General features: G+C 38.2%; 1 protein-coding gene across 3 annotated transcripts in view; it reads left to right on the top strand.

Moving 5' to 3' along the window:
* The window catches only part of nlgn3a (neuroligin 3a), a 214,960-nt gene that overhangs the window by 120,771 nt on the left and 79,909 nt on the right, over positions 1-14,280 (top strand). For all 3 annotated transcript variants that reach the window (XM_058797606.1, XM_058797605.1, XM_058797607.1), the window contains one exon: positions 300-485. In XM_058797606.1, coding sequence (XP_058653589.1) covers positions 300-485 — 186 coding nt within the window. The remainder of the gene's footprint in view (positions 1-299; positions 486-14,280) is intronic.

The raw sequence follows: 14,280 nt of genomic DNA, 5'->3' as shown, positions 1-14,280 counted from the left end.
TCAAGATATGCTTTGAGTGTCTCATGGGATGTCTATGGGATTTTTTTGTTTCACTCGTTTTATCATCTACCAAGCAAAATGTCAGATTGCTCGAAAAATTAGCAGCACACCTCTGCTCACTGAGCTGCACAGTGTGAAGTATCATCCATTGTCCATTGCAATGTTTAAAATCCATTGCAAAAAACAATGTGAGACCAATTAAGAAGTTTAAATCTATGAGTTTGTTTGACAAAAGCCTTGAGAAGGATCCTCAGGTATTACAGGTTCTCTTAACACTATGTGCTCTCACTCTATTACAGGGTTCCTCAGCACAGGAGACCAGGCTGCTAAAGGGAATTATGGCCTTTTGGATCAGATCCAGGCTCTGCGCTGGATAAGTGAGAACATTGGCTATTTCGGTGGTGATTCCAACCGCATCACGGTTTTTGGATCAGGAATCGGTGCCTCTTGTGTGAGCCTTCTGACCCTGTCCCACCATTCTGAAGGTAAGAGAACATTTCATTCCACAGAAGAAAAAGAAAAGTCTTTGTCAAATTAAAATCCCCTTAATGCAAAGGACTGAAAAAGTAATATTGTGAGTTAAATGCTTAAGCTCTTTCCATGGATAACTGTCAGTTAACTGTTGAGTCATCACTTAGTTTGTAAAAAAAGAATGAAAAATCCATTATCAGTAGTAAATTATTAATACATTTGTATATAACATAAAGGCAAAATGAGGCAAATTGAATCAAAATGACCTTGTAATAACCCAGTAAAAAGTAAAAGTAATATGTTATTCCTATGATTGGTATTAATGGTTTCACACAACTGATATGAGCAAAAGTGTTGTCTTTACTTATTTATGGTTGACTAAACTGTTTAGCATGTGTGCTATAAATTCATGGTGGACAATATAAATGAAAGACGTGTTGCAGATGTGTTGCTTTTCTGTTGACGACCTGTGTGAGATTTTGCATAAAACACCAAAGTGCTTTTAATTGATGTCAGCGATGATGGACGGTCAGCCAGCAATGAATTGCGAACAAAGTGTGTAAATTAACATGCATAGACAGTTATGTATTTATGCAGCCATAAAGAGGCAGCGGTTTTTCACAGGACTTACCAAGGTTACATTTATCATCTTGTACCATATCATTGTGGCGGATGCTATACAGTATGTAAATCGAAAACAGATTCCCAAGAGGCTTTTCTGAGATGTGAGACATAATTATAGAAAAGTCAATTGGTTTTGTGGGTTTTCATGACATCCAAATTAACTGTTGAACTTGAGTATGTTCAATCATAAAACAAATGTTCAGAATTATGAGACAAATGTTAACTGTAACTATCAACTCCTTTGAGATAAATATGTGCAAGCAACACATACAGTACATTATAAAGATAAACGTTCAGTTTGTAGTATTGTAAGACTTTAGAATGGAGCTGTGACATTGTACATGTTGAGATACAAGCAAGTGATATTATCTGTCAGAGACTATTTTAAAGGAAGCCACTGTAATTCTTTCACTCTTTTTTCTATATAGATTGAAAGTTGTGTCTGGCTTTCTCTATTAAGCGATCATTGAAGTTTCAGATGACCAAGATCCAGGTCTTGGGTTGTTTCTACTCTTTGCTTCCTGCCATGAATAATTTTGCGTGTTTGTTTGCATTCTCCAGATTGCATCAGTGCGTCATTAATTGCTTTGATTTACTTTGGTTTTGGATAGATTTCCTTTACCATGAATGTATTTTCTTTTCACATATTCCATATTGCCAGGCTTCATGTAGCATGTTATTATACCGTCACATCAACCACCTCATTCCTTTCTCAGTAAATTGGATATTACCGATGCTGATGTTTCCTCTGAATAGAAGTATATTCCCTACTTGGTTTGATGAGATAAAAAAGCAGTACTGGGGGGAGCTGGGTTTTACTGACAGCCTCTATAAACTATCAGGATCCGTGAAAAATTGAAACAGGAATCCTGCAAGTGCTACCAATATCAATCAGCTAGCTCTGCAATACTTCTCAAAGCTGTGATTTTAGCCATCACAGCAAGGGAAAGGAAAAGGATTACCAAACGGTAATGGCGAGGCTTAGGGGAATGCAGCAGTAAAGAATCCATTTACTCTTTTATAAAAAGTAGATGTCATCACAACTTGAAGACTGAGAAGTGCAGTTGCTTTGGTCAAAGCTATATAGTGCTTATTAGCACAACAAAGTACTACAGTTTAGACTAAGGCATGGGAGACAAGTGAAGAAACATGTTCAACAAGGTGCTTGTGTGCCATTAGTGAGAAATATATCAAGGTGGTTAAAAACTCAATCATGTACACTCTGGAGATGATGTTGGAAGGGTTTCAACGGTAACACTTTACAATAAGGTGTCATTTGTTAACATTAGTTAATGTATTAACTAACATGAACAAACAATGATCAATACATTTATTACACTATTTATTCATCTTTGTTAACGTTAGTTAATAAAAATACAGTTGTTCATTGTTTATTCATGTTAGTTCACAGTGCATTAACTAATGTTAACAAACACAACTTGTGATTTTAATAATGCATTAGTAAATGCTGAAATTAACATTAACTGAGATTAAGAAATGATGTAGAAGTATTGTTCATTCTTAGTTCATGTTAACTAATGTTGTTAACTAATGTTAACTAATGAACCTTATTGTAAAGTGTTACCGTTTCAACTTATATTTGGTCTATAATCTGGTAAGCAAATCTACAGTATGTAAAAGTGTTTTAATCTACAAATCATTGTATCTAATTTTAAGGAATATTTTAGCAATGCTCTCGCAGTTCATCCAAAGGAAAAATACAATTCCTTGGCAAGGTATGTGTGCTCTTTGAATGTTGATTGTTCTGCTAATTGGAAAAAGACACAATTGCCCTTTGAGTAAAGCAAAGAACATCTTCTGATGCAACGGATTTCATGCAATGTCCAGCTATTGGACAGGGCAAATCTGTGGCTGAAATCCCACTGCACACTGCAGGTGAATCCCACCAACAGTGCAAGAGCCATTCACATTTCCCCTGACCCTGATCCCCGGGAAAACACAATTACCTGAATCCCATCATCTGAAATACCAAAGGCCCGGATCAAAAAAACACTTCAGCTCCATCCTCGCAGTGCAGTGCAGTGTGTGAGATTGAGTGTGATGCTTGCTTGGCAAGTGTGTGTATTTGTGGTGGTGTTAATGAGGCCACTGTGACCTGTCTCCTCCTTGCAGTCTGGCTCATCATCTTATGGGGCCTGCTGCTCCCACATGGAGCTCGCCCTGTCTGGGCGTGTGGCAGGCCAGGAAAGAGGGCTTCATCTATCAGCCCACTCCACCGCAGGAGTTAGCCTGCCCACCAGGCCCCCGCTGTGGGATGGATTGCAGATGCATCCCACTGTCCTCCTCCATCATCAAGTTTAAGGGCAATCATCTGCCTTGCTTCTTTGATGGAAATGGGGACCTTACGTAAAGGGAGAGAACATACGAGGTTCGGTTTCAGTTTTTGTGATATAAGGCTTAAATGTGGTCACATGATCTTCCATCCATCTGTGAGCATTCCCATAATGTGATTTGCATGTGATCAGACATGATTCTGGATCAGAATCCTTTATTGGTCCTGGAACAATATTAAATTGCCATTGCCCTCTGATCTTCTGGTAGGTTTAGGGCAGGGTGACTGGTCTTTCTTCTAGAAGGCCACCTTCCTGCAGAGTTTAGCTCCCACTCCAGTTAAACCCACTTGAAACAGCTAATTATGGTCTTCAGGATTACTAAACACTTCTAGGCAGGTGTGTTGGAGCAGTTGGATGCAAAAATCTCTAAAAAGGTTGCCCTCCAGAAGCAAGTTTGGACAGCCAACAAACTTGTTTGGAGAGCCAATAAACCCACCTATACCTTTTGATATCTACTGTATATCCAGAGCTGGGTGGATTACTTACAAATTGTAATCCATTGCTGATTCCAAAATACATGACAAAAATTATAGTTAGTATACTGCAAAAAATGCTTTTCTTACTTAGATTTTTAGTCTTGTTTCCAGCCAAAATATCAAAAAATTCTTAAATCAAGAAAGATTTTCTAGAGAAGTAAAAATTATTGTCTTGTTTTCAGAAAAAACATGTCAAAATTAAGTGAGTTTTAGCTTGAAACAAGCAAAATAATCTGCCAATGGGGTAAGAAAAATAATCTTATGTCAAACAGAAAACAAGATTATTTTTCTTACCCCACTGGCAGATTATTTAGCTTGTTTCAAGCTAAAACTCACTTAATTTTGACTTGTTTTTTTCTGAAAACATGACAGTAATTTTTACTTGTCTAGAAAATCCTTCTTGATTTAAGAATGTTTAGATATTTGGGCTGGAAACAAGACTAAAAATCTAAGTAAGAAAAGCATTTTGCAGTGTAATGTAATCCATTACATTACACATTTTCGTAATATAATCAGACTACTTTTAGATTACTTTTGACCTATCTTATTTTTCACATTGATTTAAATAGGACCATATTGATATAAAAATGCAAAGAGTAAAAAAAAAAAAAATATATATATATATATATATATATATATATATATATATATATATATATATATATATATATATATATATATATATATATTCCATTTGTTGTTATCAAGAACATGAAGTGCATTAAACATTTTATTACTTCAAGGTTGATTAATTAAATGATAAAAATGTTAAATTAAAGCAAATAATTATAAAATGAATCAAAATAAAACATTTACTGAAATGTAATGAAATATTTTATTTGTTTACCTGCATGTCATGTGACTACAGTATAACCAATGTCAGAGAACCATGAACATGCTAATTAATTAAAATATTTGTTTTAAAATGTTAGGGGTACTTCAAGTAAATATATTAGGTGAAAGAGGATCAGATGCCAAAAAAAAAAAAAAGAAATGGTGAATTTGTGCATTTTAATGTGTTTGAAAGACAAACGCCTTCCAAAATAATATACTGTAAAATAACCGTAATCTAATTGCAAGTACTTAATTTTTGGAACCTGATTACGTAATCCAGATTACATGTAATCAGTTACTACCCAGATCTGTTTGTATCTATACCTTTAGAGTTAGGGCCAGGACTTGCAAAGACGTAACTATCAACCAATCATTGCTGCTGGGTTTTAGGTGTAGGTGTGAGACAGGGATGTTCAATCCTGCTCATAGAGGGCCAGATTTCACACACCTGATCCTCAGATCCTGAACCAAGCTGATCAACATCCTCAGGACCGACAGGTGTTTTGAAGCAAAATGAAGCTAAACTCTATAGAAAGTTGGCTTTTTAAGAGTAGCATTGGAATAGCATTCCTGCAATAGCATTCCTGTTAACCAGTCAGTATGTCTGACGAACAAACCCTGTTGGAGCTCAATTCTGTAGGTGGACTCTCTGTTGGAAGTTGGCTCTCCAGGAGCAGGATTGGACAACCATGGTTTAAAGTTATTGCTAGTCTGTGCCTTTTAATAGGTTCAGAGTCTGGGACTGTAACAATTTTTCAACCAACTAGTGCCATCTAACATCAGGTGGGTAGGGCCAGGGCTAGGGAAGGACTGTGATTGTTGATATGAATGTTTTTGCAAGTGTCTTCTATGTATGTCAGCAAATCACATAGTTCAGAGAAGAATCCAGATGTTCTTTTCTGAGCTCTTGACCATGCTGCAGACCTGCCATTGCCCCCTCCTTCAAATGCATTTTAGCTTTTCTTCGCCTGTTTTTCTATCATCAGTGCTCAGGGAGGGAGAGCAAACAAGAGGGAAGGAGAATGCTGGCGAGAATAAGGAGTTCTAAATCAAGGACATTACCCAATCTCGTGTGTTATTATCTATTTGGCATAAGGCTGGCTCTAATTGAACATGCAGATTTGCCTTTTTCTTTCTCTCTCCTAATAATAATTATGATGTCAAATGAGAGATGGCTCCACGGGCTGCTGCTGGAATATTAAACAACTGGAGCTTTGGCTGTGTGTGTGTATTGGAAGATTGTTGGAGGCCTACCAACAGTGTTACTGAAGGTCATCGGGAGTCCTTTTTTTCTATTCCTGTAACTAATCAGCCTAAAAGCTCTGCTCGCGAGGACATGCTCCCCTTTTAATGGAATGTCTCATACATTAAAGGGGACTCGCGAGGGTCTACGTTGGAGGATTCCTTCTACCCATGTCAGCTCTAATTTTTTATGAAGACTTTTGGGTTATTGAGGACCATAAATATGCACACTTAAATTGTGTTAGTTTTATTAGCGAGATGGTATTCATGGGGGTAGCTTTGTGATGCACGACTTTCAAGCGTTAACACTTTGAGCTACAAAACTGTGCATGAATAAGAGGCACTTGAGTCTAATGAACTAAATGAGATGATGGTTTAACAAAGACTGCATTGAACAAATACACATCAGACGTAGTGACAACATGTTAGGGAATGAAGAGACACTGTATTTGCTGTGACATTACGGTTAAAATAATGCACAGACATCTCCTAGCCAGTCGGCATGTCAAGTCATAGCATTTCTTTATGACTGAATATGGTCTTGTTTTAATTGAAGCCATAATGTGGTTATACTTAAAGTGACAGTGTCTCATATAGTGAATAAGGGCTCTGAAAAGGAATCAATCTACTTTATGACTTTAATATTATACACATTCAAGTTAAGCAAGTCCATTTGCTTTAAGTGTACTGAAAGCACTTAGTTTAACTGAACATCATTCTCTGGCTGTCCTCAATCACTCCACACAATGTTTTTACACGTCACAACAGTTATTCACGCCTACGCTTTTCTACTGGAATTGAGAGATGGTGCCTAACTTCTTAAATAATTGCACTTGTCTTTCAGCTCTGTTGATTTGACGAATTGCTATTCATTTTTAGGGTTTTATCTGCATTGACAAAGCTTAAAAATACTGGGTGTTGCGGAGATGGTCCTCATTTTGTGCAAAACAGGTTGTGAATAATTTTGTAATTTATTTTGGAGAATTAATATTTCATGACCTAATAACTGACGCTCAGGGAATTTTGCTGCATCAAAGTTTGACTTTAATCTGACTAAAGTCTGTGCAGGAGGGGATTATGAAAAGACTTAGCAAACAATAATGCGCTAGCATTAGCTTTATTTTGACATCCGATTGTTTATTCATCTTGTACATTTGAGTCACCAGAGTGAATGAATGCTACTGTATTTGACAAATTAACATTCACACACTGTGTATTTCTTGTCATATTATTCACTCAAATGCAAAGTATAAATGTGCATCACAAGCATGCAGTAGCACATTAAGTAAACATGACATGCGATGGACTTAGGTTGGTAAAGTTCCCTCTATGTGTTTTCATTTATTTAACTAAACTGTAAATTAGTCGTTGCACAATTTAGGATACATGTCTGTCACGTGTAGTCGGAGCCAGGGAAACGTGGAACAAAAGACTTTATTAACACTAACTACCATCGACTGACATAACAAAATGACAATGTAAGACTGAACACTGAGACAAGGAAACACAGGGCTTAAGAACTTTGGGAAGACTAGGTAATTAACTACACAGGGCTGGGGACGAATTAACTAATGAACACTAAACTAGGACAGGAACAGGAACTCCAAATAAGTGCACGAGAGGAGGGGGAAACAAGAGGCTGAGACAAAGTCTGACAGTACTCCGCCTTGACGGTGGGCACTCTGGAGGCCTCAGGGGGCAGAGTACAAGGACGGATGGCCTCCAGGTCGGATCCGTGAACTCGGGGGGCCATGGCGGGTCAGCGGACTCGGGAGGCCATGGCGGATCCTGGGACTCAGAAGGCCATGGCGGAGCAGGAAGCTTGGGTGGCCATGGCGGGTCTGCCTCTGAGACCTCGGCCTCTACGGCAGGGGCCCTACTAGCCCCAAAATTTTCTTGAGGAAATTAGGGGTAATTTCAGGCTGGCATTCAGGGGGAGTGGACTCTTGGGGGCGCTCTGGAAGCACGGAGATAGGGAGGCGCCTTCGTGGCGCAGGCGGGCTTGCCATATTCTCTGTCGGCGGGCTTGCCATACTCTCTGACGGCGGGCTAGGGAGAGCCGCAGAAGGCGGCGTGTGACTAGGGCTGAGGATGAGGGAGGAGCTATGGAGGACACGGGGGTATTTGGGGTTGGGCCGGCGATCTGAGCCATTGGTGCGGTATGTGGGGGTTCTGGGCATGAGGTGAGCTGGCGCGATGCAGCGTGCTTCTGAGTGGGCTGGACGACGAGACTTGGGAAGTTCCTTAACTTCAACAACTTCGAAGTCAGAACTATTTAAAAAGAGCACAAGATTAATCAGTTCGATCAGGGGAAACTCCGAGGCAGGAAGATCGCAACAGATCATTTCATCATCCAGCCCCAGCAGAAAGCATGCACCAAACAAAAGACTTTATTAACACTAACTACCATCGACTGACATAACAAAATGACAATGTAAGACGGAACACTGAGACAAGGAAACTCATGGCTTAAGAACTCTGGAAAGACTAGGTAATTAACTACACAAGGCTGGGGACGAATTAACTAATGAACACTAAACTAGGACAGGAACAGGAACTCCAAATAAGGGCACGAGAGGAGGGGGAAACACAAGACACTGAGACAAAGTCTGACAATGTCATGTCTGCTGATGACAAATATATTTTTTTCTAGCAATTTTCTTCACAACAATCATATTTTGTCCATTGAGCGTATGCATATTATAATCTCAAACAAATATTTTATGCACAGTTTGGTTGAAATTGCATTGATGTCCCATAAATTACAGCTTTTGTAGTGTCTGTTTTTGAAGAGAGTGGTTGTCAAGTTCAAAGTAATGAATAGAAAATATTAAAGTCAACATAATCCATATTCAACTTAAATAAAATGTGAGTTCAAATTTAATTGAAATTAAGAAAATATATTTTGTTTAATTATGTATCGCGACACCATGTGAGCAGCATCATATGATGTTGCTTTCTTCATGATTTAACCATTATGTGTCAGAGGAGACTGTGTGTGCAGGAGCTATTGTAAGTTTGCTCTATTTATAAGGCATAAAAACATACTCATACCAGTGACCATCTAGATGGATGGATGGATGGATGTAGTGTTACTTGAAGTGCAGTGCTTATTCGGAATGTGTACAATTGGTCCATAACATAGCTGACAAACTCACCAGTGAAAACATCAACCTGGTCTCACAGAATTCCGTGTAATGACCACGGACCCTTAACTCCGAATCTGTGGTGGCATCACGGAATTGCCGGAAATTCCATGATGGGTTCACAGAAGTGATACCAATGTAAGTCAGTGACAGGCATCAGCCGTGGTCCATGCATGGATCCACTGGTTCAACATGCAGTTGAATCAACATGATTCCGATGCAGTTATTTTTGTATATAAATTTATACTTTCACTGGAGCACCTAACCCACCCCTACCCTAAACCTACCCACTTCTGAACAATATAAAACACGTACACAGGCAAATATAAGTGCAGTCACAGGTATTTACTGCAAAATGACCATAAACAAGCAGTATAAAAGCATTACAAAAAAGTCGTGTTGCATCCCAAGTCTTCTGAAGCCATACGAAGTCTTTATGCGAAGAAGAGAGTAAAACATAAGGTTTTAATCGCTGAAAATGATCCCGCTCCGTTAACGCACTCACATCTTATTGAAAAAGATACTCCCGTCCCGTAGCATGACGCAATCGGTCACGACACATACAAAAACCAATAGCCTATCACAACAGCATGACTCAATCGATCATGAGACACGCAAGAGCCAATGGCATTTCACAAACAAAGCTGACGTAAGGCTTTTCTGGCGGCATTTTTTGAATTTCAAAATCAATCGTTTTGCCTCGGAGGACTTGGAACATTAATACTTGTTGAATAAATTATGACGGTAGTTGTGTCTGTCTGTTATATCTTCTGTTTTATTAACAAATGGTAGGTTTAGGGGCAGGTGTTGGGTTACGTGCTTATACATGTGTAATGTAATATAAATAAATCTGTTGTGGCTGTTTACATTGAAAAATCACACCCCAACATATATGCAATAATGGCCAATATATAATTTACAACCTGGTCTCACAGAATTCCGTGTAATGGATCCGTGCGTGGACCACGGCTGATGCCTGTCACTGGCTTACATTGGTATCAATAGTTTTCTTACATGCGCAGCCTCTATGTATAAAAATACATTAGCTGTTTGGTGCAAAAGTGAAACATGTCTTAAGGCTTACAATAAATGTGAACAGACTGGCGTGATATTTCTTACACAGTGGTCAAGCTAGCTTTGAAAGAGGAAAAAAACAGTTTATGTGACCCCATTTCAAGTAGCTGGTGAGCACAACCCCATTCTGCAAAATGTCAGAAAAACAGACTAAAACATGTACATCAAGAGCCTCTCTGTAAATTCAGTGATCACATTTGACCTTCAGAAATGACAGAAATCTGGCAGTATCCATTTTCTTGTGTTCCCTCTGAAATCCAACCTACAGAGCCGGTTGTAAAGACAACAGAAGCAAATATGTTTTTGTTGAATATGGAACATCATAAACGCCTCCCATCGCTGGCCAGTGAAGCTGCCTTACAGAAGCAAATATGTTGCAGGTAAATGTCAGATCTGAGATCAGAGAACGGAAATGTGAGTCTTTAACACCATCACTGATTTCTGTATAGAAAGAGCCACTGGCAATTGTGGATGTATTATTCACAGAGTTTGGTCGAAGATGCTCTGACAGCTGAATACCGCTCTTTCATTAGCTATCAGGCTTTTTAAGCTGCAGTCTCTTTGTCTCTCTTCAAAGTATTCAGTGATATTTTTCATCCAAAGCATTTCATCATCTGATCACAGGAAGCATTAAATACCGTCAGAAACTCCATCAGGTGTGGCGTCTTTCTGCTTTAACAGACAGTTTCTAAAACAGGTAGTTACAGTACTCTCCACAAAACCTCTGAGAAAAGAAAGCCAAAATACTTCCTTATAAACAGATTACAAAACATACAAGGAATCAAATAAGAGATAAATACATTTTGATGGACACATGCTGTAACTTTCGAAACATTACACAGAATGTCAAAGTATGACTGTCCCTGTTTACATGTCAATGACGGAGATGTAATGAGGGTAAACTTTTACAAAATGTAAAAAGACTTTTGACATCATTCTTATTAATACTTAAATATTTTTTCAAGTGTTATTAATGTAAAATAACAAATCAGCTATTATATTTTAAATGGTGTTCACTTTTGTTTAGTTAGTTAAATAATTAAATAACAGATGACAAACAAAGCAGAATCCCAGTAAAAGAGATTCATCTCAAAGTTATATTTATTCTGTGATTTACACTATACACACACAGTTCAACTGCTCATATGTAATCAGCCAATCACATGGCAGAAACTCAGGGCATTCAGGCACGTAGACATGGTCAAAACGATCGGCTGAAGTTCAAACCGAACATCAGAATGGGGAAGAAAGTGGCATGATTGTTGGTGGTCTGAGAATTTCAGGAACTACTGGGATTTTCATGCACACCCAAAGAATGGTCCGAAAAAGAGAAAATATCCAGTGAGTGGTGAGTGAGTTCTGTGAGTACTGATGCCAGAGGTCAGAGAAGAATGGCCAGACTCGTTCGAGTTGATAAAAAAAGCCAATGGTAACTCAAATAACCACTTGTTACAACCGAGGCATGCACAAGAGTATCTCTGAACACACAGCAGCAGAAGACCACACCGCTATCACTCCTGTTAGCTGAGAACAGCAAACTGAGGCTACAATTCACACAGGCTCACCAAAACTGGACAATAGAAGATTGAAAAAGGTTGCCTGGTCTGATGAGTCTCAATTTCTGCTGCGACAGTGGGATGTAGGTTCAGAATTTGGTGCAAACAACATGAAAGCATGCATCCATCCTGCTGGAGCTGGAGTAATGGGGTGGGGATATTTTCTTGCACGTTTTGGGCCCCGTAATACCAATTGAGCATCATATAAATGCCACAGCCCACCTGAGTATTGCTGCAGACCATTTCCATTCCTTTAAGACCACAGTGGACCCATCTTGTGATGCCTGCTTCCAAGCAGATTCGCAAAACTGAGATCATCATAAACTGGTTTCTTGAACATGACAGTGAGTTCACTAAACTCAAATCACCTCCAGAGTCAGCAGATCTCAATCCAACAGAGCGCTTTTGTGATGTGGTGGAATGGAAGATTCACATCACTGATGTGCAGCTGACAAATCTGCAGCAACTGTGTGAGGCTATCATGTCAATATGGAGCAAAATCTATCAGGAATGTTTCCAGCACCTTGTTGAATCCATGCCACGAAGAATTAAGCTGGTTCTGAAGACAAAAAGGGGGTCCATCTAACTCATTATGACCCCATGAATTAAAACAAGTGTTAAATTAAAAAAAAAAAAAAAAACTAATAACACTAGTAAAAACATGCCACTCTGGGTCTTCTGTGCCAATACTGGTGGGCTCATCTTACCCCAGGGGTCTAATTTTATGTTTTCACTTCAAAACAATAGTGATGTTTTTTACTCCACACGTCTACAAACATGTACCTATAACCCCCTCATTAACAAATAGACAGAAAAAATCTGATATTCAACATAATACAATGTTGCATATCACTATAATTCAGACACACAAAGTTAGATAAATTACCCTCAAAACATTTTTGACTGATTAAATCTTACAAATGTTGATATTAAGATGAAATTACACAATTAAGAAGAGTATATCCATTTAACAAATGTGTTGAGATGAGATTTTCTCTGACCTGGTATTTGATCTGAAAGCAAACCTGCATCTTATGTCTTAAAAAAAAGGCATTACAGCCAAAACTGCCAGAAATAGGATCAGAAACATTAGTGTAGTTTTTGTTGCCAAAAACTACACTAACAAAATATATATATTAAAAAAAAACAAAAAAAAACACAAATTTCAACCAATTAGACTTAAGAGAAGACTATTTCAGTTCAGTGAAGTTTAAAATCCCAGCCCAAAACAGAAGGACCCAGTGCGGACACAGCGGAGCGTGAAGTATTCTCAGTTGCTGCAATATGTCAGACCTCCAACTACAGGCCGCGTGTTGAATAACTCTGGGAAATGATCGATAGGTCTTAAAGCCGCTGCCCGTAGCTACATGTAGATGCTACTTACATCCAGCGCAGTGAAAGCAACACTGAAAGTGGTAATGGATGGACGGGCAGTGTATAAAGTATAAAAAATAGCCATTTGTCCCAGAGGGAGTACATATCCAGCTCTCCTTCAAGAGAAATGAAGAAGTGACAAATTGCCGCCTATAGGAATGTAGTTCATTCTGGGACTGCAGGCATCAGTCGGGCACCTGAAGCAGTGAGACAGGTCTATAAAATATAATACCTGGTGATTTGAGCACTGACAAGAGGGTGAGATCAAAAGAAAACCTAAAAACATGAGGAAATGTGAAAGAGGATAAAAAGTGAGTAATACATAATGCATAGCCATCAAACTATAAAGATTCTTTCTCCTCTCGTCATTTCTCGTACCTCCAGAGAATGTAAATGTAAATTTTCTTTCTTTCTTTCTTTCTTTACATATGAAGAACTTCAGACATCCAAATTATGGCATTAATATTATTATTTGTTTTTCTTTATACTGTACATATTTTTAAGAAATGATAATGGTTACATTTAGAGGTAGGAGTGAAATGAAATGGTTATGTTTAGGTAAACCTAACCTAAACAATGCATAAAATACCTATATGTCCTTGATATAAGATTTATATATATATATATATATATATATATATATGTATATATTTCACTGTAAATACATAGTAATGTTTATGTTTTAGATGTTATCAATACATCCACTTTTGACGTTTCAGCATATATTTAAATGTAAAAAAAATAAATAAATAAATAAATCATGTACTTGTACTTACTTACCTACCTACTTAAAAAAATAAATACTTAAATAAATGTAGGTATGTAAAAAGTGCATTACTTGAAATTCTTATGACAAATTCTCAGGGCAAAAAATAATTTCACTCCTAGTATTATTGAAATGCCAAGGCTGTTTAAAAACGCTGGTAGTTAAAAAGGTTTTTTTTCTGCCTTGAACATCAAGCGAGCCACTGATGCCCCCTCAAAAAATGCATGATGTCACTGTGATGCACGTTAAGTCAGTATAAATGGTTGCCGAAGGTGCTTCTGTGGATTGGCAGCCATATTCTGAGCAAATGGAGCCTTTTCTTTGGCTGGGTACTTTGGTTTGCTGTGCCTCAGGTCAGTGACC

The sequence above is a fragment of the Onychostoma macrolepis genome, chromosome 14 (genome assembly GCF_012432095.1).
Source record: "Onychostoma macrolepis isolate SWU-2019 chromosome 14, ASM1243209v1, whole genome shotgun sequence".
Classification (NCBI taxonomy): Eukaryota; Metazoa; Chordata; class Actinopteri; order Cypriniformes; family Cyprinidae; genus Onychostoma; species Onychostoma macrolepis.
This window is presented reverse-complemented; position numbering and strand designations above follow the sequence as displayed.